The sequence below is a fragment of the Stegostoma tigrinum genome, chromosome 31 (assembly GCF_030684315.1).
Source record: "Stegostoma tigrinum isolate sSteTig4 chromosome 31, sSteTig4.hap1, whole genome shotgun sequence".
In the NCBI taxonomy this organism is placed as follows: Eukaryota; Metazoa; Chordata; class Chondrichthyes; order Orectolobiformes; family Stegostomatidae; genus Stegostoma; species Stegostoma tigrinum.
This window is the reverse complement of record NC_081384.1, coordinates 12657384-12685000: the sequence shown is the minus strand read 5'-3', so window position 1 is coordinate 12685000 and position 27617 is coordinate 12657384. Positions and strand designations below refer to the sequence as shown.

At 44.9% G+C, this 27617-nt stretch overlaps 1 protein-coding gene across 4 annotated transcripts; it reads right to left on the bottom strand.

Annotated features, from left to right (window-relative positions):
* Window positions 1-1158: 1158 nt before the first annotated feature.
* Window positions 1159-27617, bottom strand: cnp (2',3'-cyclic nucleotide 3' phosphodiesterase). 4 transcript variants are annotated; one of them, XM_048560831.2, is made up of 4 exons: window positions 27482-27617; window positions 9758-10376; window positions 7318-7451; window positions 1159-2197 (listed from the first exon to the last, which is right to left on the bottom strand). In XM_048560831.2, the coding sequence occupies exons 1-4, from the start codon at window positions 27503-27505 to the stop codon at window positions 1769-1771; spliced, it is 1206 nt and encodes a 401-aa protein (XP_048416788.1). In that variant the 5' UTR covers window positions 27506-27617; the 3' UTR covers window positions 1159-1768. The 4 variants fall into 4 exon arrangements, with proteins under 4 accessions (XP_048416788.1, XP_048416790.1, XP_048416787.1 ...); XM_048560833.1 differs by lacking the exon at window positions 27482-27617 and adding an exon at window positions 18302-18415; XM_048560830.2 differs by lacking the exon at window positions 27482-27617 and adding an exon at window positions 17655-17804.

Genomic DNA, 27617 nt, shown 5'->3' with positions numbered 1-27617 from the left:
AACCTAATTGCCAGCATTATAAAGAAATATGGAAAGAAGTTCAAAGGCATGGTGGGTAGCATTCCTGCCTCTGAGCTAGAAGCTCTAGATTCAGGTCCGATCCCAGGACTTAATAGCCAAAGGATAGCAGTTAGCCAACCTGCTTAGCTGGATTACTATCAACTTGTAAACCTTTCCAGCTCCGAGGCAACGAGGGGAAAGATTTCTGGTCACCAGTGGGATTGGAAAGAAAGCTGGAATCCACAGTTCCAGCCTACAAACTGCAGGTAGGAGTGTACCACAGCAACCCACTCTCATGGCTCAGTTAGAGGATCAGACTGGTACCCACAGCATGAGGTTTGATGTCTGATCTGACTGGGGTGAAATAGGGATCTGCATTCTTGCCTGACCCAATGAGGGAGGTTGTGATGCAGGTAGGTCAGGCAAAGAACTCAAGGGGATGGTGTTGTGAAGTTAGCAATAAACCAAGGAGAAGATTTTGAATTAAATATCAAGTAAGCAATTAACAGGACAGTTTGAAAATTTCCACAGCCTTATAGTTGCACTCAGTGCTGATTTATAAACAACTTCTTCAGAGATTATGACACAGGTCAACATGGTGGCTCAGTGGTTAGCACTGCTGCCTCACAGAGCCAAGGACCTGGGTTTGATTCCACTCTTGGGCAACTTTCTGTGTGGAGTTTGCACAGTCTCCCTGTATAATGTGGGTTTCCTCCTCTTCGTGTTCCAGTTTCCTCCCACAGTCCAAAGATGTGCAGGTTAGGTGGACTGGCCATGCTAATTTGCCCCGAGTGTCCATCCTACTCTTGATTTAGATGTTTAGGTTAGGTGGGTTTGACATGGGGGACGCAGGGATAGGGGAATGGGTCTGGGTGGGATGCTCTTCAGAGAGGCGGTGTGGACTTGCTGGGCCGAATGGCCTGTTTCCACATTGTAGAGATTCTATGATTTTACCTTGAGAGCAGTTAAGATTGCAGCATTTGACTTTTCCTAATCAACCTGTTAAGATGTATCATGACATACCTCTAGAGCAGAGAGGATTGAACCTAGGTCTCCCTGACTCGGGTACACTACCACTATGCTAAAAGCCCCTTGACTACAGCTGTACAATTATTAAATAGCTATCATGGAACAAAATTAAAGCATGCCCAAAGAAAATTTACGATTCCATTTCCTTTATTGAAACATTTGTGCAGTTATAAATTTTAAGAAAAAGCAACGTTGTGATACATGTCACTTGATTACGTCAAAATACTGCCTACATAGGGGAAGCCAACCTTTCTGATACTTAACAGATCACTTCTCAATTGGAGCAGATCTTGAAGTTTTGTTCTTACAAGCAGAGCCCCCTGTTGTTTGGGTGGATTGCCTCCTCCCACTTTAGGCAGCAGCACCCTCACAGCCTATCCACTAGCTGTGTGTGATCATACAAACAACCTGGCACAAAGCACATTCGTGACAGCTACCCACTGCAGTAACCTTAACCCCGATTCCAAAACTGATTGACTTCATCAGTTCACGCACACGAGTTAGCATTCAACATTAGGCAAACGGTTATTATTACAGGCAGAGGTATTAAAACAAAGTTCTACGTGAATAATCATAAACACTACAAAGAAAGACAGGAAACTGCCGTATCAATTTGTTTTGATTAAACTACAACCTCCATATGTTTGTATGTGGTCATAGCTACGCAATCGAGTACCATCTATTTTAACTTTTACTCCTCATTCAAATTAAAACTTTTCATGTCTGACCATCTGGTTCCCTAGCAGCCCACTGATTCAGTGACGGGCTCTGTTTTTTTGTGGTAAAAACCGGAAAAAAGGGTTTTCACTTCAATTGGTTTGGTCAGGTTGAGAATCCACTGCCCGTCACCGTAGCAGCAGAGACGGCCTTTCTCTACCTCCACCTGGTGTGTGGGCTGTTTACCCTCGAGCTTTAAGATGCAGAGCAAGTCCAATCCGGTCTGGACTGCCTTCACTCGAGGAGCACAAGCCAAGGTGATGTGGGCCCTGCTACCAAAGGCCAGCTCAGCCGCCTCCTTGCCATCCCCACCATCATCTCCTTCTTGTCCCTTCGGCCACAGCAGTTTCTGATTTTTGTTCAGGAGGACACGGGCTCCCACCGTTCTGGGGGTGACAAACAGGGCCACCACCTGCAGAGTGAAGGCCTTCGAATAATTATCTTCAACAACCTAAATTGGGGAAATATAAAAAGAGTGCAGCGTTAGTAACACTTAGCAAGGCCATCACTTTGTGGAGAATAAATGGCTGTCCTGTTAGATCGAACTCAGCAACATCTTGGATTTTGGAAGATCCAATTCAAGAGCAAACTACATGGTAAATGGAAGAGTCCTGCAGAACATTCTGGGTGTTCAGGTCCATTGTACCCTGAAGGTGGCAACGCAGGTCGATGGAGTGGTCAAGAAGGTGTAGAGCATGTTTTCATTCATTGGATGGGGTATTGAGTACAAGAGTTGGCAGGTCATGTTACAATTGTATAGGACTTTGGTTCGACCACATTTGGAATACTGTGTACAGTTCTGATCGCCACACTACCAAAAGGATGTGGATGCTTTGGAGAGGGTGCAGAGGAGGTTCACCAGGATGTTGCCTGGTATGAAGGGCACTAGCTATGAAAAGAGGTTGAGTAGATTAGGATTATTTTCATTAGACAGATGGAGATTGAGGGGGGGGACCTGATTGAGGTCGACAACATCATGAGGGGTATAGACAAGGTGGATAGTAAGACGCTTTTTCCCAGAGAGGGGGACTCAATTACTAGGGGTCATGATTTCAAGGTTAGAGGAGGAAAGTTTAAGGGAGATATGCGTGGAAAGTTCTTTACACAGAGGGTGGTGGGTGCCTGGAACACGTTGCCGGTAGAGGCGGGCACAATAGCATCATTTAAGATGATTCTAGACAGAAACATAAATGGGCAGGGAGCAGAGGGATACAGATCCTTGGAAAATAGGTGACAGGTTTAGATAGAGGATCTGGATCGGCACAGGTTTGGAGGGCCGAAGCGCCTGTTCCTGTGCTGTAATTTTCTTTGTTTTTTGTTCTATCTGTGCAGAGAGAAGCACGGTTGTCATTTCAAGTCCATATGACTTCTTCAGAATCCAAACAACAGTCAAATTGGATGTGAAACATGAACGTCCGTTTTCCTGTCCAAAGATGATGCCAAAATTGCTGGGTTCCTCTATCACTTTGAGAGTTCATTTCAGATCTCAAGCAACTGCGGTGTTTGGCTTTTGTTTTAGGCTTCGGTTGTGTCTCTGTGGTTGCCCTCTTGCCTCTGAGTCACAAGATTCCAATTTCAAGTGCCACTCCAGGACTGAAGCACGATAATCCAATACAATATGGAGGGAGTGCTGTATTGTTGCATATGCTGTCTTTCACGTGAGATAAGAAGACACCTTCTGCTTGTTTAAGTGGATGTCAAAGATCGCCAGGTGCTATTTCCAAGAACAGCAACACCACTGTCATGTATTTCGTTTCTAAACATTGTAGAGTAAAGTTTGCAGGTGTCCCCATTTTACAAATGCTTATAATTGTGAACATGATTTCAGATAGGGATGCAATGTTAAACATCTGACATTCAAATGTTTCCTTGTACTTATGACCAGTTATTTCATATTAAATAAAAACTGAAAGGACTGTAACTGCCGGAAACCAGAAACATAAACAGAAATTTCTGGAAAAGCCCAGCAGTTCTGGCAGCATCCGCAGACAGAAATCAGAGTTAACATTTTAGGTCCAGTGATCCTTCCTCAGAACTGATGGTAGCTAGGAAAATGTTGGTTTTTATGCAGAAGATACAGCGGGTAGAGGAAGGGGATAGGGAGTAAACAATAGATGAGATAGAACCGAAAGAGAGAGAAGAACATTTGGACAAAGAAATGATAACGATCACTAACAGCCTCCAATAACGATTCACTCTCCGAGCCTGATCCTTATCCATTTCTTTGTCTGTCCTGAGGAAGGGTCACCGGATCTGAAACATTAACTCTGATTTTTTTTTCACAGATGCTGCCAGACCTGCTGAGCTTTTACAGCAACTATTTTTGTTCCTGATTTACAGCATCCACAGTTCTTTGGGTTTTTAAAAAGCAAATCCTCTGACATCATTTCCGCCACCTCCAGCAAGATGCCACCACCGGGCACATATTCCCCTCCCCTCCCTTGTCCGCCTTTCGCCGGGACCTCTGGGACACCCTGGTCCACACTTACTTCACCCACAATACCTCCCCACAGCCCTACGGCACCTTCCCCTGTAAGTGGCAAGGGGCAATACCTGCCCATTTACCTCTTCTTCCCAGTATTCAAGGACCCAAACATAGCTTCCAGGTGAAGCAACACCTCACCTGCACTTCCCAGAATCTAGTCTACTGCATTCACTGCACACACTGTGGTCTCCTCTACATTGGAGGAACGAAGCGTAGACTTGGCGACTGCTTCACGGAACATCTACGTTCTAGGTGCAGAAAAGATCCTGAACTACCTGTTGCCTGCCACTTCAATGCACCACCCTGCTCCCTGGCCAACATCTGTCTCCGGCTTGCTACAGTGTTCCAGTGAAGCCCAGTGCAAGCTGGAGGAACAAAATCTCATTTTCCGCTTGGGGGCTCTACAGCCCTCTGGACTTAATACTGAGTTCAATAATTTTAGGGCCTAAACTCTTTCATGTCCTAGTCTGCTACCCCCCACACCAAACCTTGTTACCACATAGCCTGCCACTACACATCCCCTGTTGTTAGTCAGTAACAGTCCCCATTAACAACTATTCACCCTCCCAGCATGATCGTTAGCAACTCCTTTGTCTGTCCAACTGTCTTTCTCTCTCTTTGGGCTCTATCCTAGCGTTTACTCCCTATTTTCTGCATATAAACTGACATTTTCCCAGCCACTATCAGTTCTGAGGAACGGTCATCGGACCCGAAATATTAACTCTGTTTTCTCCTCCACAGATACCATCAGACCCACTGAGCTTTTCCAGCAACTTTGTTTTTGTTCTTTCGGTTTTTACTTCGTCTGTCCAAATGTTCTTCTATCTCTTTTGGTTCTATCCTCACCTATTGTTTACTCCCTATCCCCTTCCCCAACTATCTTCTGCATAAACACCAACATTTTCCTAGCTGACTGTAGTTCTGGAGAAGGGTCACTGGATCTGAAACATTAACTCTGATTTCTCTCTGTGGATGCTGCCAGACCTGCTGAGCTTTCCCAACAATTTGTTTTTGAGCTATTTTATACTGTTCTGCATCATGTTCCAACTTGTGTATGAATCAAGTTCAATTTCCCTCGTCAAATCATAACATCAATTCAGTGGCCAGGTCTGGTATTGCAACACACTAAGTACATAACAGTGATTACAAGGATCATATATTATAGGTGTTTACGCTCCACAAAAATCTCCTCACACCCTTCTTCACCCAACCCCATGAACTTAACCACTGGTTCCTTTCCTCCCTCACTGTTCTTTTCACTTCCCCTAAAATGCAACAGAAACAATGGGGGGAGAAGGGCAGATGTTTTCTCAGGCTCTGAGTACTTGCAGTCCCAATATTCACCAATTGGTGGCAGTGCTGTGCTAATTGCCATTTGGCATGTTAGAAGCTTACTGGTGAAGTGTTTAGAAAGAGCTGTAAGTGTTCCAACTTGCAACTTTGCATACTGAGGAAGGGTCACCGGGCCCTAAACGTTAACTCTGTTTTCTCCTTGACAGATGCTGCCAGGCCTGCTGAGTTTTTCCAGCAACTTTGTTTTTGTTCCTGATTTACAGCATCTGCAGTTCTTTTGGCTTTTATTTGGAAGTTTTCCTGTTGACTCGGTCAACATTCATCCCTCAAACAACACACCACTGAAACAGAAAAGACTGACTGGATGTTCATCTCAGTTGCAGTTACCCAATGTGTATTTTCTGGTTAGTTCATTTCCTTGGAGACAAGCTGTTGCAGGAATTTGCAAATCGTAAAATGATAGTGAGCATTTGGCTCATAATGGATGTGCCAGCTCTCTCTAGGAAAGCTATTTCATTTATTTCACTCCCCTGGAGCCCTGTGGGTATTTGCCAATGAACTTGAGTCCATGAAATGGCCTTTCGTTTGGTTCAAATTGGCAGCAGTAATGCTGATAAGCCAAACTGGGGATGAAAACCTGGGGAGTTTAAAGAGAAGCCTGAAGAAGTATTGGTCTTGAAATTACTAATGCCAATGATTAACATGTTTGTATAGCATTCCCCTGGCCAGTTCTGTAGTAGAAACATAGAAAATAGGCTATTCATCCCTTGATACAACAAGGTGTAGAGCTGGATGAACACTTCAGAATATTTTCTTCAGAAAAGGGTTTCTGAAGAAGGGTCTAGGCCCGATGTGTAAGCATTCCTGCTCCTCTGATGCCACTCGGCCTGCTGTGTTCAACCAGTTCCCCACCTCGTTATCTCAGATTCTCCAGCATCGGCAGTTCCTACTATCTCTGTATTCATCTCTTGAGCCTGCTCTGCCATTCAAGATGACCACAGCTGCTCATCCAACTCAGTACCTACTCCTGCTTTCTCCCCATACCCTTTGAGTCCTTTAGCCCTAAAAATAATATCTAACTCCTTCCCAATGTTTTGACCTCAACTGCTTTCTGAGGCAGAGAATTCCACAGGTTCCCCACTGAAGAGATTTCTCCTCAGCTCAGTCCTAGATGATCCAGCCCATACCTTTCGACTGTGACCTGTGGGCCTGGGCTCTCTTGTTTGCTGGGAACATGCTTCCTATATTTACTCTGTCTGGTCCCAACTTCCTATCAGGTCCTCCCTCATTTTTCTAAACTCTAGTGAATCTTGTCCTCATGATCCAGTCTCTCTTCATACACCAGCTGTACCAACAACTTGTTTTTGAGCTAATTTATACTAATCTGCATCATGTTCCAACTTGTGTATAAATCGAATTCCAATTGATCCAAGAACATAACCTGTTCACAATGGGAGACTGCTGTCTAGTTATTTATGAGGGTTCTGAGAAAGGAGCACCAGACCCGAAACATTAACTCTGTTTTTTACCTTCACAGATGCTGCCAGACCTGCTGAGCTTTTCCAGCAACTTCTGTTTTGTTTCTGATCTACAGCATTCGCAGTTCTTTTGGTTTTTATCAGCTGTGCCATCCCAGGGATCAGCCTGGTGATGAAAATGCCCCCCACCTCCCTTTCACAGAGGCTTCATTCTACCATTAGACCTGACAGAGAAGTGGCTCCTGCCAACGTTAAGAATTCACAAGCATCACTTCGACTGAGGGAAGAAAGACTGTCAGCCAGCCAATCACCAACCTTACTCTCAGCATAGGCTTCGCAACCAGGAATTGCTCCGTAGTTACAGAATTTTGTCGTACAGTGCAGCATTCTCGGCTTTTTCTGGAAGTATTCGTGAAGGTTGAATTTCTCTTCTGAATGCCATTCCACACCTAGCATGAACAAAGTTACATTTACTGCACAGCTCAGTTTCTCATTTTTAGTTTGATGACACATCCTGTAATGGGAAGCAAAGAGGTTAAACAAACAGTGTAATCCAGCAATTCTTACACAATTTGGAGTAGAGGGTGAGGTTATATTTTTCACTGGTCCTCTCGGAGGGAACACACTTTAAAGGAGCGTGATTCCGATAAAGTCAGGGCATTACTCAAACTATGTATCGTGTAGGTATTGAGCAGATCAAGAAGCCCTGAGATTCGATTGCTGGCCTAATCCACAGTAAAAAATGCAGTTGTAATTCATAAGAAAAAGCGTGCATTTTCACAGCAGCTCACGCTGCCTGGATGGCTCAACCCACTTTGTACCAGTTCAGTACTTTTGACCCTGATTAGATGTAGGAAACACAGTGATCCAGTTTCTTCTCACCGAGAGCCCACAACTGGCAATGTGACCCGATCCTCTTACCTTGTGTCATTGATAATTATCAGCCAGAGAGCTGTGGATACATGCCTTGTTTGAGAGAGTGCCCTGGGATCTTTCACACCCGGTCGAGCACGCCGACCAGGCCTCTATGCAGTGTCTCATCTGCGTGATGCTGCTGCCTTACTCCAGTGTTCATTCACTCTGTAAATCTCTACCATTTGTCCCAATGTCCCACATGCACAGAGCAATTTGAATGGGAACTCGATTCTATTCTCATCTATGATGAACACGTACACACAAGTTGTGTCCTATCCAACAGGGCACTGGACAGCGATCAGGAGTAATCATGAAATGATTACGCTTTGATTTCAGAAAGGCACATCACATTAAACAAATGTGTAATTCTTTTGAGGTGGCAGCTCACAGGACAGTTAAAGGAGAACCAGTAGATGTACTATGCATTGGTACCGATGAATTTCTCAAAGGTGCCACTTAACAGGATTTAACACAAGATAAGTCTTCCTTGGAGTGGGGGAAATATATTAACATTGATGGAAAGCTGATTAAAAATAGAAAAATATGATAAGTTGGCAGGCTGTGTGAGGTGGTGTGCTGCCGATATTAGTTTTGTGCCCTCAAGAATTTATTAATGAAGGTTCTGTGAGTCATGCATCTGAGTTTGCTAATGATCTAAAGCTAGATGGGGCTATGAGGAGAACGCAAAGAGACTTCAAGGAGATGTGGACAAGTGAGACGGTAATAAGGTAGCAGTTGGAGGATAATATACTCCCCATATTCATTGTAAAGTTATTGACTTTGGTACTAACAATAGAGAAGAGGAGTATATTTTAAAAGGTCATATTTGTAAAGGACATTGGTGAGACCATCTCTGGAGTACTTCATGCTCTTTTGGTCTTCAAACCTAAAACAGAATATCATTACCTTGAAAAGTTAGCTAGGTTAGTTCCTGAGGTGAGAAAGCAGGGAAGTCAATCCTCCTCCTCAGATGCTGTCTGACCTGCTGTGCTTTTCCAGCTCCACATTTATTGACTCTAGCATCAAGCATCTGCCGTTCTTACTGTCTCCTAGTTTCTGATGCGAAAAGGTTTTCCTTTGATTAGAGATGGTCTGGACTGGGTTGTGGACAGAGGGACAGGGCTATCTGGGCGAGGAAGTGGAAATGGAGAACAGTGATCAAACTCAATGTTATTAAATGGTGGAGCAGGCTCAGAGTCAAGGAGCACTGTATGACCTGCTCTTAGTTATTATGCCCTTATGTTTTCATGCCCAACGGTACAGCTTTCTCTCCCTTATCCCTTTAATGCGTTTGGTATGTTCTAATCAACCTATTCAAAAACGTTCCTTCACACCTCTGCAGCAGGTGGGACTTAAACCCAAGCACCTCTGTCCAGAGGGAGGGATACTACCACTATGCCACAAAGAGCCCTCCTTCAAATGCACTAAGCCACTAGCCTCAACTACCCCTTGTAGAAGCTCCACGTTCTAACCAGTCTCTAAGTTAAAAATAGTACCTCTCAAATTCATTATCAGATTCAATAGGTACCATCTTATCATTTTGGCTTCTACTTCTTTTAAATCCCAACTTCCTCTTGCAGAAGTGGAATCCTGTGCCCTGCTTTGTGGAGGATCTGATGCAGACTCAACTACGAACTGTTGTGACAGCCTCCACAGTCAAATAGCTCGCTAAACCAAGAAGTGCAGGCAATTTCATAAAGTGCCAGCACCTCTAGGACCTAACCTGCCATCTTCAGCGGAGAAAGTTGGCAGCAGGAAACTGGAATTGCCAAGTTAGGCAGGCAACCCTTATTTGTGTGGCCCAGCTCACTGCTAAAACCTGACAGATAACGTCACGTACAGCTGACAAACTCTTTTAAAAACACCTCCATATTGCTCAGCTGGTTCAGAAAATCCTCTGCATTCTTGCGCATCTCCTGGGCACTCCTCCTCAGCAAGAACCAGCCAAAGAAATAAGGTATGATGTACTCCTGATAGCTTTGCTTCATGCTGTTCAGCTGTTCCACAGTTAGGTTCCACTGGCTCTGAATCGCAAGCTTCTCGCAGTCGTTTCTCCACTTGGTCTTTGGGCTGACAATGAGGACAATGTAGTCGTTGTCTCTGGCCAGGCTGGTGAGGTGGTACAGCCGTTTTGCAGCGAGATGGTTGTCATCAACCACTATGACGTTTTTGACCTCCTTGAAGCCCCGTTCAAGACCCTCGTCCACCTGGACGTACCGATCACCGTCAATCTCGGCCTCGTCCACCACAGGAGGAGAATTGGAAGCACAAGCCAAGGACTGCGGGTACTTTTCTTTGATTGCTCTGCTAAGGGCTGACTTGCCACTGCCTGGCAGACCACGTAGAATGAAGAGAGTATGGGCTTCCTTAATTGTCTTGATGGTGCCATTGTCATTAAGGAATGGGAAGTTACTAGTGACCTTAGAGTGTTTTGTGCCCATCGTTGTTACGTTTCTAATCTATAAAACAAACAAAAACCCAGTTAGAATGGAAAGAAAGAACCTCCTGGAAGGAAACAGAATTTCAGCGGTAAAAGCAAAACACAGTAGATGCTGGAAATTCTGAAACAAGCAGACAGACAGCTGGAGAAATTCTTCAACAGTCCCGGCAGTATCTGTGCGAAGAGAAAATGGATTAATGTTTCAAATCCAGTCTGACTTTTCATAAGAACTGTTCCGACGTAAAGTCATACTGGGCATGAACTCTGTTTCTCTCTCCACACAGATGTTGCCTTACCTGCTGAGTTTTCTCCAGCTTTCTGTGTTTGTTTCAGAGTTTCAGCAGAGACCTCTCATGGAAATGCAACTAGGTGTTTGAAATTTTAATTGGATTAGGAACAGGAGTAGGCCATTCAGCCCGTCAAACCTGTTCCACCACTCAGTGAGATCATGGTTGATTTGTGGCCTAACCCAATAGACCCGTCTTTGGCCCATATCCCTTAACACTATAGCTTAACAAAAACAAATAGCCATCTCAGATTGAAAACTAACAACTAATCCAGCATCAACTGCCATTTGTGGAAGAGAGTTTCAAACTTCTATTGTCCTTTGTGTGCTTCCTAACATCTTTCCCGAATAGCTTCATCCTAATTGTCAGACTGTGCCCCTAATTCTAGAAACCCCAACTAGTGGAAATAGGTTATCTCTATCTACCCAGTCCTTTCCTGTTCATATTTTCTTTCAGATTACTCCTTAACATTCTAAATTCTGGAGAAAACAGGTCTTACTTGCATCGTCTTTCCTAATAACTTAACCCCAGGTATCTTTCTTGTAAACCTATGTTGCACTCTCTCCAAGGACCAGGCCTGCTCACAGTACACCAAGTGGGGACCAACCAGGGTTTTGTGTAACTACAGCATAACCTCTACGACCTTATACTCCAGCCCTCTACAAATAAAAACCAACACTGCCAGCCTTTTTGTTTGTTTCCTGCACCTGTTCATGACATTTTAACTATCTATATACCCTTCACACTCATATTGAAATCTATCTGCCACAGTTTTGCCCATTCACTTAGTCTATCAATATCCCTTTGTAATCTTATCCTATTGTCAACACGCTCTACAATACCGCCCAACTTTGTGTCATCAGTAAATCTGATGACATGATTTTCTATACCATTATCCTCAATATAAGAAAGACTTGAATTTATATAGTGCCTTACATGACCACCGAATGCCACAAAGTGTTTTTAAAGCCGTCAAAGTACAGCTACTGTTGTAATGTAGCAAACACAGCAGCCCATTTGTACAAAGTGAGCTCCGATAGTCAGTAACGTGATCACTTTTGTGATGCTGATTGATGGATGGAAGTGGTAGCTCCACTGTTCTTCCTTAATATAGTGCCATGAGATGTTTGACATCCCGAGATGCAGACAGAGCCTTGGTTTAGTGTCACGTCTCAACATCCTCCTTAACTACCGAAACAGAACAAAACATAAATTGGAACGTGACTTATTCCAAGCAATAATAGCAGCAACAGCAATGATGGGGAGGTGACGGCCTGGTGGTATTTTCATTAGACTATTAATCCAGACACCCTGGTAATGTTTAATGGATTTAAATCCTGCTAAGGCAGATAGTGGAATCTGAATTCAATAAAGGTATTCTGGAATTAAGAGTCCAATGATGACCATTGTAGATTGTTAGAAAAACCCATCTAGTTCACTATTGTCCTTTAGAAATGACAACTACTGTCCTTACATGGTCTGATCTATGCATGACTGCAGACCCCCACAGCAATGTGGTTGACTCCCAAATGTCCTCTGAAAAGGCTCAGTCACTCACTTGTACTGCTTACTGGAAAGTCTCAAGACAGGAATGAATATAGACGGAGCACCTGGCATCGATCTCAGCACCAGAAATGACAACAGCAAAAACAGCCTTGTCGACCCTGCAAAGTCCTCCTTACATCTGGGGGCTAGCACCAAAACTGGGAGAGCAGACTCACAGATTAGTCAAGCAACAACCTTACACAGTCACACTCACGTAATCATACCTTACAGACAATGCCCCTGACACCACCACCACCATTCCTGGACATGTCCTGTCCCACCGGCAGGGCAGAACCAGCAGAGTGGGGGGGTGACACAGTGGTATACAGTCAGGACGGAGCTGCTCTGGGAGTCCCCAACATTAACTCTGAACCTCATGAAGTCTTATGACTTCAAGTTAAACACGAGCAAGGAAATCTCCTGCTGGTTACCACATACCATCCTTTCAGTACTCCTCCATGGTGAACAACACTTGGAGGTACCACTGATTGTAGCACAGGCACAAAATGTACTCTGGGTGGGGGTTTTCAATGTCCACCACCAAGAGTAGCTCGGCAGCAGTACTACAGATCGAGCTGGTCCAGCCCTAAAGGACATAGCTGCTAGACTAGGTCTGTGACAGGTGGTGAGAGAACCAACAAGAGGGAAAAACATACTTGACTTCATCTTTATCAATCTGCCGGCTGCAGATGCATCTGTCCATGACTGTATCAGTAAAAGTGACCACTGCACAGTCCTTATAGAGGTGAAGTCCCGCCTTTACACTGAGAATATTCTACATTGTGTTGTGTGGCACTATCACTGTGCTAAAGGGGTGAAACTTTGAACAGATCTAGCAACTCAAGGCTGAGCAGCCATGAGGTGCTGTGGGCTATCAACAGCAGCAGAATTGTACAATCTGTAACCTCATGGCCCGGCACACTCCCCACTCAACCATTACCATCAAGTCAGGGGATCAACCCTGGTTCAATGGAGGGTGCAGGAGGGCATGCCAGGAAAAATGAGATGTCAACCTGGTGAAGCCACCAAACAGGACTATTGCATGCAAGTGATAGACAGAGCTAAGTGATCTCACAACCAACGGATCAGATCTAAGCTCTGCAGTCCTGCTACATCCATCATGAATGGTGGGGGACAATTAAACAAATCTCTGGAGGAGGAGGCTCCACAAATATCTCCATCCTCAATGATGGAAGAGCCCAGCACATCAGTGCAAAAGATAAGGCTGAAGCATTTGCAGCAATATACAGCCAGAAGTGCCAAGTGGATGATCCATCTCAGCCTCCTCCAGTGGTCCCCAGCATTACAGGTACCAGTCATCAGCCAATTTGATTAATGCCATGTGATATCAAGAAACAGTTGGAGACACTGGATACTGTAAAGGTTACTGACCCTGACAACATTCCGGCAACATCACTGAAGACTTGTCCTCCAGAACTTGCCGCTCCCCTAACCAAGCTTTTCCAATACAGCTACAACATTGACATCTCCCAGACAATGTGGAAAATTGCCCAAGTCCTGTAAACAAAAAGCAGGGCAAATCCAACCTGGCCAATTACTGCCCCATCAGTCTCGTCTCAATCAGTAAAGTGATGGAAGGTGTCAGTAACAGTGCTATCAAGCAGCACCTGCTCAGCAATAACATGCTTGGTGATGCCCAGTTTGGGTTCTCCCAGGGCCACTCAGCTCCTGGCCTCATTACAGCCTTGGTTCAAACATGGACAAAAGAGCTGAATTCCAGAGGTGAGGTTAGAGTGACAGCCGTTGACATCAAGGTTGCACTCGACCGAGCGTGGCATCAAGGAGCCCTAGCAAAACTGGAATTAGTGGGAATCGAGGGAACCCTCTCCGGTGGTTGGAGTCATACCGGGCACACAGGAAATGGTTGTTCGAGGTCAATCATCTCAGCTCCAGGACATCTCTGCAGGAGTTCCACAGGGTAGTGTCCTTGGCCCAACATCTTCAGGTGCTTCATCGGTGACTTTCCCTCCATTGTCAGGTCAGAAGTAGGGATGTTCGCAGATGATTGCATAATGTTCAGCACCATTTGTGACTCCTCAGATACTGAAATAGTCCATGTTCAAATGCTTGGCCTGGAAAGTGGCAAGTACGATTTGTGCCACACAAATGCCAGGCAATGACCAATTCCAACAAGAGACAATCTACCCATCAGTGACATTAGTACCACTGAATCCCCCACTCTCAATAACCTGGTGGAGGGGGGGGGGGGTATCTTTGACCAGAAACTGAACGAGACTAGTGATAGAATACTGTGGCTACAAGAGCAGGCCACAGGTTAGGGATGTTGCGGTGAGTAACTCACCCAAAGCTTGATGGGTGCAGCTCCAAAAACACTTAAGAAGCTTGGCACCATCCAGGACAAAGCAGCACGCTTGATTGGCACCATATATACAAATATCCACTCCCTCCACCACCGACACTCAGTAGCAGCAGTGTGTACTATCTACAAGATGCACTGCAGAAATTCACCAAAGATCCTCAGACAGCACCTTCCAAACCCATGACTATTTCCATCTAGAAGGACAAGAGCATCAGATACATGGGAACACCATCACTTCAAGGTCCCCTTCAAGCCACTCACCTTCCTGACTTGGAATTAGTCACCGTTCCTTCACTGCTGCTGGGTCAAAATCTAGGAATCCTTCCCTAATGGCATTGTGGGTCTACCTATAGCATATGAACTGTAACAGTTCAAGAAGGCAGCTGACCAATACCTTCTGCAACTGCAGACCGGAATAAACACTGACCAAGCCAGAGATATCCGTGTCCCAAGAGTGAAGACAAAAAAGTAAAATAAAACTTACACAGAGCCTTGAGTGAGATGAAATGTCCCAGAATGCTTCAGTGGAGTATTACAAAACAGAGCATAACATTAAATCATGTGAGAAAGCACAAGGTCAGACCAGCGAATGTTCAGACAAAGAGGAAGGTTTTAGGGAGTGTGTCGTAGGAGGACAGTGAGCTGGAGAGAGAGAGAGAGAGGTGTAGGAAGTTTTCAAACTGTCCTGGAATAACTAAGTGCGCACAGCAACCTACAAGCAGGTGTCACAAGTTGTTTGTGTGAAGGCTGAACACACAGATTTCCTGTGTGTGGTTAGCTGTTCAATGATAAAAACACTGCCAGTTTTAACATCTGCAGCTCTCTTAGGAGGCAGAGCTCTGGCATATGCAAATACAGCGAGGGACGTCCGGTTACAGAACAACATTCACAAGAGAACAGCAACCAAATTAACAGCCAGCATCATAAACAGGAGAAAGAAAAGCAAAATACTGCAGATGCTGGAAATCTGAAACAAACACAGAGAACGCTAGAGAAACTCAGCAGGTCTGACAATGTTTGTAGAGAGAGGGAGAGGCAGAGTTGATGTTGTAATCCAATAGGACTCTTCTTCAGAACATCATAAACTTGATCACTGCTGGGACTCTACAACAAAAACAGAAGTTGCTGGAAAAGCTCAGTGGGTCTGGCAGTATCTGTGGAGAGAATCTGAGGGTCACTCGACCTGAAATATTAATTCTGATTTCTCTCCACAGATGCTGCCACATCCACTGAGCTTTTCCAGCAACTTCTGCTTCGGCTTCTGATTTACAGCATCCACAGTTCTTTTGGTTTTTATCTGGGACTCGACAAGTTTGAGGAGAGATGTGTGATTGGGTGAGGCTGTTGGCAGTGAGGTCACTCCAGCCAATGAAACGGAGTGGATTTGGGTGGTGAATGGTAGAAACTATTGAATAATCAACAGCCCTCAAATAAAAGCAAAACTCTGAGGTAGAGACATTTCTGACAAGAAACTTTCACTCTCTTTTTCTTTCCACAGATGCTGAATTTCTCCAGTATTTACATTTTGATCTGGTTTTTACATAGCAATTCAAGCCTTGACAACATGAATGGCGGGGCCGTTTCACAAGCAGGGATTACTTTGATTATTTCGAATCTATTCACTAGAGTTTAGAAGAATGAGAGAGAAGATCTGAATGAACCATATAGAACTCTAACATAGTCGATGCACAAAGGATGATGTCCCAGCTGGGCAAGTCTAGAGCGGGTGGCACAGTCTCTGGCTCCAGGGTAGACTATTTCAGACTGAGATGAGGAAAACATCTTCATTCAGAGGATGTGAACCTTTAGAATTCTCTACCACAGAAGTCTGCAGAGGCCAAGTCACTGAATATATTTAAAAAAGAGAGATGATCGTGGAGATTTTAAAGGTATTGAGGGTATAGGGAGAAAGTGGGAGTGTGGCATTGGAAAGACAATCATCCACGATCCCCCACTGATTGACAGAACAAGCTCAAATGGCTGAATTCCCTTCTCCTGGTCCTAGCTTCTCTGGTTCCATGCATCCAGATTCTGGTTTGAAGCAATTGTAGTTCAATGGTTATGCAGAACACCGAATCAACATCACTGGGAGTCACTGCTGTTTCGTTGTTCTTCAAAGAACAAAAATACAAAACAAATCACTTGGTGACTTCCTTGTAAGTGTAACACAAAAGACACTGGACATCTGAAATAAGAACAGCAAATGGATGGAAGGTTTGGCAGGTCTGTGGAGAGAGGAAGAGAGTGAAAGCTTCAGATCAATGGAGCTTTCATCAGAACTGAAGCAAAATTGGGTGGAAGAATATTTAAGCCAGTGGAAGTGGGGGAGGGACAGAAAGAATAATGGAGGCACTTTGGGATAGGGTTGGAGGCCATGCTCTGTATTAAATACCAGAGTGTTTCCTAGTACCAAAAGAGTAAGAATGGTTACAGGGGTAGCCCCAATTTACCACCATCTGCCTTACAAACACTCACACCTCTGAACAAGATCCCATACTGCTATCAATTTTAAGGATACAATATGTGAACATTTATTCATATTTACAAATGGACATTTTGTACTGTACTGTATGATGTTCTGACTTGTGTATAAATCGACTTACAAACATACTCAGGAATGGAACGCCTTTGTAACCGAGAGGCCTCCTGTTTAATGAAGAAGTAAAGTTAGATCCAAACGACATGTGAATTGCTACGTAAGAACCATCTAAATACTATGTAAATGGTTAAAGAGACAGTCTTGGTGTGTCTGAATTGAATGGAATCTTGGATCAAATTGACTGCTGTAAAATTGGTGACCACAAGCCAAATCTTCCATAAGTCTGAACATTCAGGCAGACAATTGAAAAGAAAAGTTAGAGAGTGGAAAATGGAAATTTTACAAACGCAGCAGGGAGCATTATATTAATGTTACATACAAACATACCAATAAGGCATTAAAACAGGCGATTGCCCACTTGAGCCTGTCCCATCATTCAATAAAACCATTTCTGATCAGAGTCTTTCACATCTCACATTCTCATTCCCCGTTAGCTTTTTTTTCTCTTGTCTAACAAGAATTTATTGACAAATTACAACAAAATAACATGGATGCTGGAAATCCGAAATTTGAAAAAGTAAATACCAGACAAACTGCAGCATCTGTGGATCCATCATAGCAGCTGAACTGAAGTAAAGTCATATCAGATTCAAGACATTAACTCTCGTTTATCTCTCCACAGATGCTGCCAGGCCTGCTGAGCTTCTCCAAGAATCCATCTACCTCCGCCTTTAAAATATTCAGGTTTGAATAAAGTTGAAAAGGGAAAAGGTCCTGTGGTGCAGTGGGTACTGTCCCTATCTCTGAGTCCGAAGCCCTGAGTTCAAGTCAACACCCACATCCCATGAATGAACAAATGAAAAAGTCCCATGCCAGAACATGGTGACATGGAAGATGCACTCATAATGCAGCCGCACAAGTTGATTGACAGCCTTCAATTAATCTGATGGCAGGCAGCAGTAAAGCCGAATCTCCTGATTGGCCAAACCGCAGAAGGATAGGAAAAACAACTGCAGTAATTTGCTCATAAGAGTGGGTCAGTCCAATGGAAGTCCATAACCCAACCCTCAGAACAAGGAGAAAAGACAGATAGCCAATAATTGAAAATGAATTACTCTAACTCATTGACCATTGTCTTCTTTTAGAGGCTGTCAAGATCTACTCTGAAGCTGCAGTTTTTGAATTTAGACTTGCATTTTACTGACTATGAACTATTTATAATTGGCACTCACCTCTGGACGCAGATATTTCAAAGGGGAGATACAATTCTCTGGCCTGACACTTCTGATAATTATAACCAGTGAGTTCTAACAAGGATTTTGGTTCCAGATTTACTTCACCGCAAAGAAGAATCTGTTCTGAAAGCACTTTGCTGTTAAATTAAGACCAGCTCACAGACGGTCAAGATTTAGCAGGGGCTTTCCATTTGACGCCACTTTCTAAATCCAGTCAGTATCTGATGGAACCTGCCAAGTATGCAGCTTTCCCCTCTTACACGTTCATACAGATTTCTCATTATCATACCGTTCAAAACAGCAGCATACAGAATAACAACAAAAACGCATGAGTTTGTTTTTAATTAAGAAGCATAGTCAATAACCAAAATTTAACTCAAGTTTATAAAAAAATGTCATGCATTTCCTTGGAGCTTTTTACAAACTCAATCTACTTTCAAAGCAGCTCACAGAATCTTCAGAGTGTAGTCACTGTTGTGCCGTAGGAAATGTGGCAGGTTATTTGTAGACAGAAAGCTCCCGTAACAGTAACGTAATAATGGCCCCATGATCTGTCCTTGTCATGTTACTTGATTGTCTTCCACTGGCACTGCCAATGTGAGATCCTGGTCACCACTTAAAGGGACAACATTACCAATGAAGAAGGTCTACACAGAGCTGGTCAAAGGGCATTGTGACAGGGAGACAGCCTTGAGACCGGCATGACACATAACGCCCCATCGCCGTGTACATCCGACAGGGTGCCAGGTAAATGTGTATCATCAAAATAGAAAATGCACCAGCCAAAGCAGACCTGTCAAAGTTCATTTATGCGGGACCTTCAGGAGTGGGACACTAGCTGGACAGCAGCAAAAGAGATTAACATGGATCAGCGAGTCTCATTGTTCATTGACCCACAGAGGACAAGAGGGAGCTCAGTCCAAGTAAATCTGTTACTGTGCCGTTCACTGAAGGATAAGCATTTGCCAGGACACCAGGGAGAACGTCCCTGCTCCTTTCTGAAATAGTGCCCCAGGATCTCGACATTGACCCAAACAGGTGACTGGGAACCCAGTTCACGTCTCACCCAAGCATCAGTATCTGCAGAGGCAGTATGGGCTCAGCAGGGGATTGGTTAGCTCAGTCACCTGGCTTGTGACACAGACCGATAGCCACAAGATGAGTTTGGTTCCCATGCTGACTGAGGCTACCATAAAGAACCCCCGTTCTCAATCTCTCCCCTCACCTGAGGCGTGGTCACCTTTTGGTTTAAGTACCCAGCAGTTGTCTCTCTCTCCCTCATGCGAGAGTGGGTCCATGATGCTTGATCTTGTGCATGACCCTTTTGTGTTTTTAGACCTGCTTTTGACATCTGGAAGCTGGACCCTGTGACTCTGAGGGAAGAAAGCCACCGGCTGAGCCACAACATTGAAGGGTAATAATTTTAAAAATGTAGCAACCTGTGTATATACGCAGCAAGCTCCCATAGCAGCAATGTAATAAATGATCAGACAACCTGCTTTTTTGATACTGATTGAGGGATATCTCCCCAGCTGTTTTTATAAAGGACGCAGGGCAGCATAAATTATGGTGCCTGTTATTCTCAGTAAACCTTGCAATGTAGAAATGGATACCTTCAAAGTTGTCTTTAAGAGCACTGGGTCTCCGTCAAAGTTGCATACTTCTTGTCTTTACCTGAAGTGCATGCCAGAGAGAGTACCTAACCGCGATGTAACCTTCCATGTCTGCAGGTCTGTTGGCAAACCATGTCCAACAGTTTACAGGATTACTCAAGGGTAGAGTGAGGCTGTGAACCATAACTTAGCGAGTATCTTATGTCTATTAGCAGCTGTTACAAAGAACAATTCTACTTAATGGGACGGTATATCTAAAAAGGCAGCCAGAGAATGTACGGCTGCAACAACAATTGCATAATTATTATTGGACTAAGCTTCAACTTTGTGAGACATTTGTGATTTGTGCAGGATTTCTTAAATATTTTGCTTCTGAATCCCCACCTTCCAATTTACAAAACTTCTATGAATCTCCTGTTGTATAAATAATGTTTCTTTGGCATAAAAATTAGTTGCACAATTAGACAAATATTTATACTTTTTAACATATTCCTCACTTAATGCAAATGTTGTTACTGGTGTATCTTTTCAAATTCTGTCACCACACCCCCTTCCTATATCAAGAGCCTCCTCCAGCCCGTACAGCCCTCCAAGATCTCTATCCTCCTCTAATTCTGGCCTCTCATGAGTTCTGAGTTTTAATACTCTACCACTGGTAATGCTGCCTTTAGCTGTCAGGTCCAAATATCTCCCCACTTCTCTACCTCTCTCAACTCCTTCAAAACTTATCTCTTGAATTAATAAGGACATATGGATGAATTATGTTATTCTGCCCCTCAAATCTGTTCCCTCATTTAGTAAGTACAGAACCTCTAGTCACCCATCTACCCCCAATACCCTTTGGTTATCTTGTTAATCAAGAATCTATCAAAATCCGCCTTAAAAATATTCATTGACCCTGTCTCCACAGCTCTTTGGTCAAGAGAATTCCACAGACTAATGATAGAAACAAGAAAAGTAGAGGTGGAGAGCAGGCCATTCAGCCCTTTGAGCTGTTCAGCCATTCAATATGATCATGATTGATCATCCAAAAGTGGCCCCTCTTCAAGCTTCTCCCCATAGCCTTTGATCTCTTCAAGCCTAAGGATGTACCAAACTTCTACCACCTGGTTACTCCTTCAAATATTTCCCTGTGTGACACAGTATGAAAAGTTTTATTTCATAACACTCCTAAAAAGTGCCTTTGAGACTTCTTTTTACCACGTTCAGAGGCGTTATTTGAAAGCATATCATTGTTGGGCTTGTTTGTATTTGCAGGATTCGGCAATGTTTGATAATTCATGATATTCAGCAAGCATGCAAAACCAGGCAAAACCACTGCTTTAAACCAACTGTGAATTGTTCAGTAAATGCTATATTCTTTTTCAAACATTTTGCCAGTTAATTTGCAACTGTGAAAAATTACACTAATCCACAACATTTTTTAAAATTCACTTGCCAATGTAACCTTCGCTGTTAAAGGTAGCATTTACTGTCCATCCTTAATTACCCCTGAATTCCACATGATCTCTCACCTCCACAAGTTGCAGGCTGTTTCTTAACTCCATCTCTTTCTTCAATTCTGAAAGCTTCTTGCCAATAAAATTTAAATTCTGTTCAATCCTTTCAAGCTTACTCTCCAGTTCTCTCAGGATCTGACTCGCTATTCCCCCAGATTCCTGGCTAAATAATGTTCCTGCAATCCACTGTCACTGATGAACCAGGCTGTCCAGCTAATCCACTTCTTCAAAATCTCCTCAGTTGGAAATCTCCTCTCTGCAACAGCAGCTATAACCTTCTAGGGAGCTCCTCAGTGGTCAGCAATGGCCATTGACCACCACTTGAACAGCCAGGTTAACGGAGTTTAGCAAAAGATGTTTATGTTAACTATCACCTTATTTCTTTATTTTTCTACTTATTCTCCGAAGGTAATGCTTAACTTTTTCAACTTTGTCTCGTTTACTGCTTTGAACCTAATTTATTTTGTATCTATGTACCTCTGTACCTAAGATGGTGTCGTGTGTGATGACATTATACACTTTTTCACTGTACTCCTATACTTGAGTGCACGTGACAATAAAACCTAAATCTAAAATCTAAAAGAGGCACGTGCTCAAGATGTGTTCATTCAGTTTCATGTTTCAAAGTATTTTTGGTAATCTTGGTTATCGTCTGATGATATGTTTTGATAATCTGCTTGTAGCCTTCTCACAGGCCCCTGGGTGGGTGCAGAGTCTTAGTTGAGGAACCCCAATTTAGAGTTCAGCCACACTAGGTCAGATTGAGGTCTTTTCTTTCGTTATTCAGATATATAGCATCATATATAATGTAGGACTAAGGGTTTAAGACATAAAAATAGACAGGAAACTGGGACTTTTTCGCACCGGAACATAGGAGGTTGAGCGGTGACTTTATTGAGGTTTATAAAATCGTGAACGGCAATCGGGAACGTTAAGGTGAATAGCTAAGTGTCTTTTCCCTAGGGTGGGGGAGTTCAAAACTAGGGGGCATATTTTTAAGGAGAGAGAAGAAAGATTTAAAAAGGACATGGGGGGCAGCTTTTATGGAATGAACTGCGAGAGAAAGTGGTGGATGCAGGGACAGATACATCGTTTAAAAGACATTTGGATAACTTCATGAAGACGACAGGTTTGGAGAGATATGGGCCAAGCGCAAGCAGGTGGGACTAGTTTAGTCTGAGATTATGGTTGGCACAGACTGGTTGGGCCGAAGGGTCCATTTCCATGCTGTATGACTCTGCAACTCTGTGACTCGAAATTGTTTCTCACTCCAGCTGATCACAAACTTATTGTTGGGGTTCACAGGAGCAGCATTAAAATGCTTACTGCTGTCAACTAAAGCCTGACTGCCTCCTCTTTTCCACATAAAACACCCCATGGCATTAACTCAAATAAGAGTGGGGGTGGATCTCACCCCACACCATCCCTGCGTCCTGGCCAGAATGTGTCAATGAAGAAGATGGATTGGGCCAGATTCCCTGGGATGGGGAGCAGTGATGGACTGAACTCAAACTGTTGTTGTATCTCAGGTGCCAACATCAGCACATGTGCTGTGAGCATCCAGGAGGGTTCAGCTGTCTGAGACACTGTGCAAATGTCTCTTCAGTGTTAGAGACTTGGTGCTATTTATTGATATTTAATGGAGAATTGCTCATCAGTTTGATCTCAGGTGTAACACAGAGGTTAACAGTGTCATTCAATCCACCACTCACCTACCCATCCCAAGTTACATATCTAATCCAACCTTACCTGTCCAATGCCCTTCCTAACCCGTGGACTATGCCAACTAACTCGAGTACCCACTGATCTGCTTACACCCCCAGGTCTGACCTGATTCTCCCTCAACTACTCCCTTCCATTTTGACTGCCCTCAACTCCTAACCCCCCCCTTACTGTTCCCCCCATCCTGACCCAACACCCCCAACTCTTGCCCCCAACTACTCCACCACCATCCCGACTCCCCCCAATTACTGCTCCCCCAATACTGACCTGACTCCTGTCAACCTTCTCCCCACACTGACTTTCCCCAACTATTCCCCTCCAATCCTGGCCTGACTCGCCCCCATCCTGACTCCCCAAACCCTGACTACCCCCTGACTGTGTTATGCTCCCCAACTCCCACCTTACCTGGCTAACCCAACTAACCCCTGTCAGCCGAGTATCTCCCGAGCTAATTACCCCTTTGATCCAACCAGCCAGACGCTGACCTGATCTGACTCCAGCCCTCCCACCAAGATCACCCAATTACCAACTGTGCCCCCTTCAACACCTCTCCTGTCTCCCAGTGCGAGTACCTCTCTGACCAGGCAGCCATTTTAACTTGACAAAACCATGCGCTCCTCATCTACCAATCTCCTCCCAACAAGAGTCAACCTGACCCCCATCTCCTTGATCAGAGCTGACCTGGCTAGCCACACCCACTGCACCATTCTCTCACCCGTTTGTTCACTCATTCGCTAAAAATTCAGACCTTTCAAAACGTGCCTGAATACAGCAGGCTAGGTTTTAAGAAAAAGGGCAAGTGTGGATCGTGCTGCTCCTTATCAGCCACCGTCTCCCGCTCTCACTGAGTCTGTGCTGACCATTGGAACACCACCCAGCAGAAGAGCTGGCCCAGTAACTAGGTACTAACATACTGGTGTTTGTGGGAGCTTACTGTGTGCAAATTGGCTCCCAAGTTTCCTACTTTACAATAGGATTGGCTCGGTGAAGGCCCTAAACATAAGGTCAGTGAAATGATGTCACCCTGCCCCAAAGGCCTTGGGTACTGTTGTACCCATAGTCACTACCACAGCTGTCAGGTCAGCCCCCCTGAGGGTGAACCCAGAGGAAGAGACTAGCCCAGATAGAGTCAGTGCACTCAGATCCTGAGTGGGCCAGCTGGCGGGAGTGTTTTCAGACATCTTTAATCTGTCCTTACTCCAATCTGAGCTTCCCACCACCTTCAAAAAGACCACTGTCATCTTGGTGCCAAAGAAAAATCAGGAAGTGTACCTGAATGATCAGCCCCAGTGGCTCTGACATCCATCATTATGAAATGCTTCGATAGGCTAATAATGGTTCACATCAACTCCAGACTCCCGGGTTCACTACAATTCACCTACCATCACATAGCTCCACAGCAGAATGCTATCTCACTGGCTCTACACTCATCACTGAGACATCTGGATAACAAGGACACCCATGTTGGACTTCTATTTTATTGACTTTAGTTCTGTCTTGATTACCATAATTCCAACAAAACTCATCTCCAAACCTCAAGATCTTGGACTCTGCTCCCCTCTCTGCAACTGGACCCTCGACTTCCTGACCCGTACACCCCAATCAGTAAGGTTTGGCAATAATACCTCCTCCACGATAATCCTCAATACCAGTGCCCCATAAGACAGCATACTCAGCCCCTTCCTATACTCCTTACACACTCACAACTGTGTGGCCAAAATCAGCTGTAACTCCATTTACAAATTTGATGATGATATTGCTGTAGTGGGTCGGAGACAGAGTACAGGAAAGAGATAGACAACTTTAGTGATGTGTTGTAAACCTCTCGCTCAATGTCAGCCAAACGAAGGAGTCGGTCATTGATTTCAGGAAGTGGAGTGAAGGACATGCCACAGTCTGTATCAATGGTGCTGAGGTGGGGGTGGTCGAGAATTTAAGTTCCTGAAGTAAATATCACCAACAGTCTGTCCTGGTCTATCCATGTCAACGGCACAGTCGAGAAAACACAGCAACACCTCTACTTCCTCAGAAAGCCAAGGAAATTCAGCAGGTCCACAGTGACTCTTAGCTATTTTTATAGCTGCGCCGTGGACAGCATTCTATCCAAATACATCACAACATGGGATGGAAACTGCTGCGCTCAAGATCACAAGACATGACAGAGCGTTGTGAACACGGCCCAGTCCATCACACAAACCAGCCTCCCTTCCATTGACTCCATCCGTTTACTCCTGCTGTCTCAGAAAGAAACCAACATAATCCAAGACTCCTCCCACCCCGATTACACTCTCTTCCACCCTCTTCCCGCAGGCAGAAGGTACAAAAGTTTAAAAGTATGTAACAATAGAACAACTTCTATTGGTATATCAGACTTGTGAACAGACCCCTCGTATATTAGAGTTGATCTTCCTCTGCAGCTGTAACACTATATTCTGCATTCTGTTCTGTGACCCTGATATCCTCATGTAACGTATGATTTGCCTTGGGATAGCACACAAAAAGACAGGTTTCATTTTTATAACAAGGTGTGGAGCTGGATGAACACAGCAGGTCAAGCAGCATCAGAGGAGCAGGATAGCCGACGGTTCGGGCCTAAACCCTCCTTTTCTGAGATAACAAAGTGTGGAGCTGGATGAACACAGCAGGCCAAGCAGCATCTCAGGAGCACAAAAGCTGACGTTTCGGGCCTAGACCCTTCATCAGAGAGGGGGATGAGGAGAGGGAACTGGAATAAATAGGGAGAGGGGGGAGGCGGACCGAAGATGGAGAGAAAAGAAGATAGGTAGAGAGGAGAGTATAGGTGAGGAAGTAGGGAGGGGATAGGTCAGTCCAGGGGAGACGGACAGGACAAGGAGGCGGGATGAGGTGGTAGGTTGGAAATGGAGGTGCGGCTTGAGGTGGGAGGAAGGGATGGGTGAGAGGAAGAACAAGTTAGGGAAGCAGAGACAGGCTGGGCTGGTTTTGGGATGCACTGGGGGGAGGGGAAGAACTGGGCTGGTTTTGGGATGCAGTGGGGGAAGGGGAGATTTTGAAGCTTGTGAAGTCCACATTGATACCGTTGGGCTGCAGGGTTCCCAAGCGGAATATGAGTTGCTGTTCCTGCAACCTTTGGGTGGCATCATTGTGGCACTGCAGGAGGCCCATGATGGACATGTCGTCTAAGGAATGGGAGGGGGAGTTAAAATGGTTCGCGACTGGGAGGTGCAGTTGTTTATTGCGAACCGAGTGGAGGTGTTCTGCAAAGCGGTCCCCAAGCTTCCGCTTGGTTTCCCCAATGTAGAGGAGGCACACCGGGTACAGAGGATACAGTATACCACATTGGCAGATGTGCAGGTGAACATTTGCTTAATATGGAAGATCATCTTGGAGCCTGCGATGGGGGTGAGGGAGGAGGTGTGGGGGCAAGTGTAGCACTTCCTGAGGTTGCAGAGGAAGGTGCCGGGTGTGGTGGGGTTGGACGGGAGTGTGGAGCGGACAAGGGAGTTGCGTCACTGCATCCCAAAACCAGACCAGCTCTTCCCCTCCCTCCACTGCATCCCAAAACCAGCCCAGCCTGTCTCTGCTTCCCTAACCTGTTCTTCCTCTCATCCATCCCTTCCTCCCATCCCAAGCCGCACCTCCATTTCCTACCTCATCCCGCCTCCGTGTTCTGTCTGTCTCCCCTGGACTGACCTATCCCCTCTCTACCTCCCCACCTATACTCTCCTCTCAACCTATCTTCTTTTCTCTCCATCTTCGGTCCGCCTCCCCCTCTCTCCCTATTTATTCCAGTTCCCTCACCCCATCCCCTTCCCTGATGAAGGATCTAGGCCCGAAACGTCAGCTTTTGTGCTCCTGAGATGCTGCTTGGCCTGCTGTGTTCATCCAGCTCTACATCTTGTTATCTCAGTTTCTCCAGCATCTGCAGTTCCTGCTATCTCCGAAACAACGTTTCACTTTTCATCGTCTCTCGGTACATGTGACAATAATAAATCACATCAAAGGGGGGGGGGGGGGTCGTGAAAGGCGCTATCCGAATGCAGTAAGCGCTGCTGGAAGATCATGAACGTTAGCAGTTAACTCATGTTTCTCTCTCCACAGATGCTGCAGGATCTGCGAAGTCCTTCCAGCTGTTTCCGCTATAGATTCATCAGGAGCTCGTTTTGCCCACAAATGCAATTTTCTGCAACTTTTAATTCAACGGGGAGCTATTCGGCTCGACAAGCAGCACCAACTATGTGTGTTTGAAAAGAGACACAAGCAGTAAATGAGTGAAGAAGGTGGGGTCCCCATTCCCTGTGGGATATGGCGGTGGGTTTGAAGACAATGTGGGATGCGTTGAGAGAATAGCGCTCCGCACTCACCAGGCGCAAAACTCCAGTTCGCATCCCCGGCTCGGGGCGAGCCCAGCTCCGCGTCAACAGCCGCCCGCCGGACACAGCAAGACTCCAAAACGAAACCGAAACCAACCGCGCGCGGCCCCGACGCGCGGGCTAGAGG

Bases quoted from the DNA above. Each gene is read 5' to 3' on its own strand.
- cnp (XM_048560830.2), bottom strand. From the start codon at position 17,711: ATGACTTTACTTCAGTTCAGCTGCTATGATGGATCCACAGATGCTGCA. The intron at 10,377-17,654 runs GTATTTACTTTT...TTTGTTTTATAG, and splicing joins CAGATGCTGCAGTTTGTCTG to ATTAGAAACGTAACAACGAT. The intron at 7,452-9,757 runs GTACGTGACGTT...TGTTCATGCTAG, and splicing joins TTTAAAAGAGTTTGTCAGCT to GTGTGGAATGGCATTCAGAA.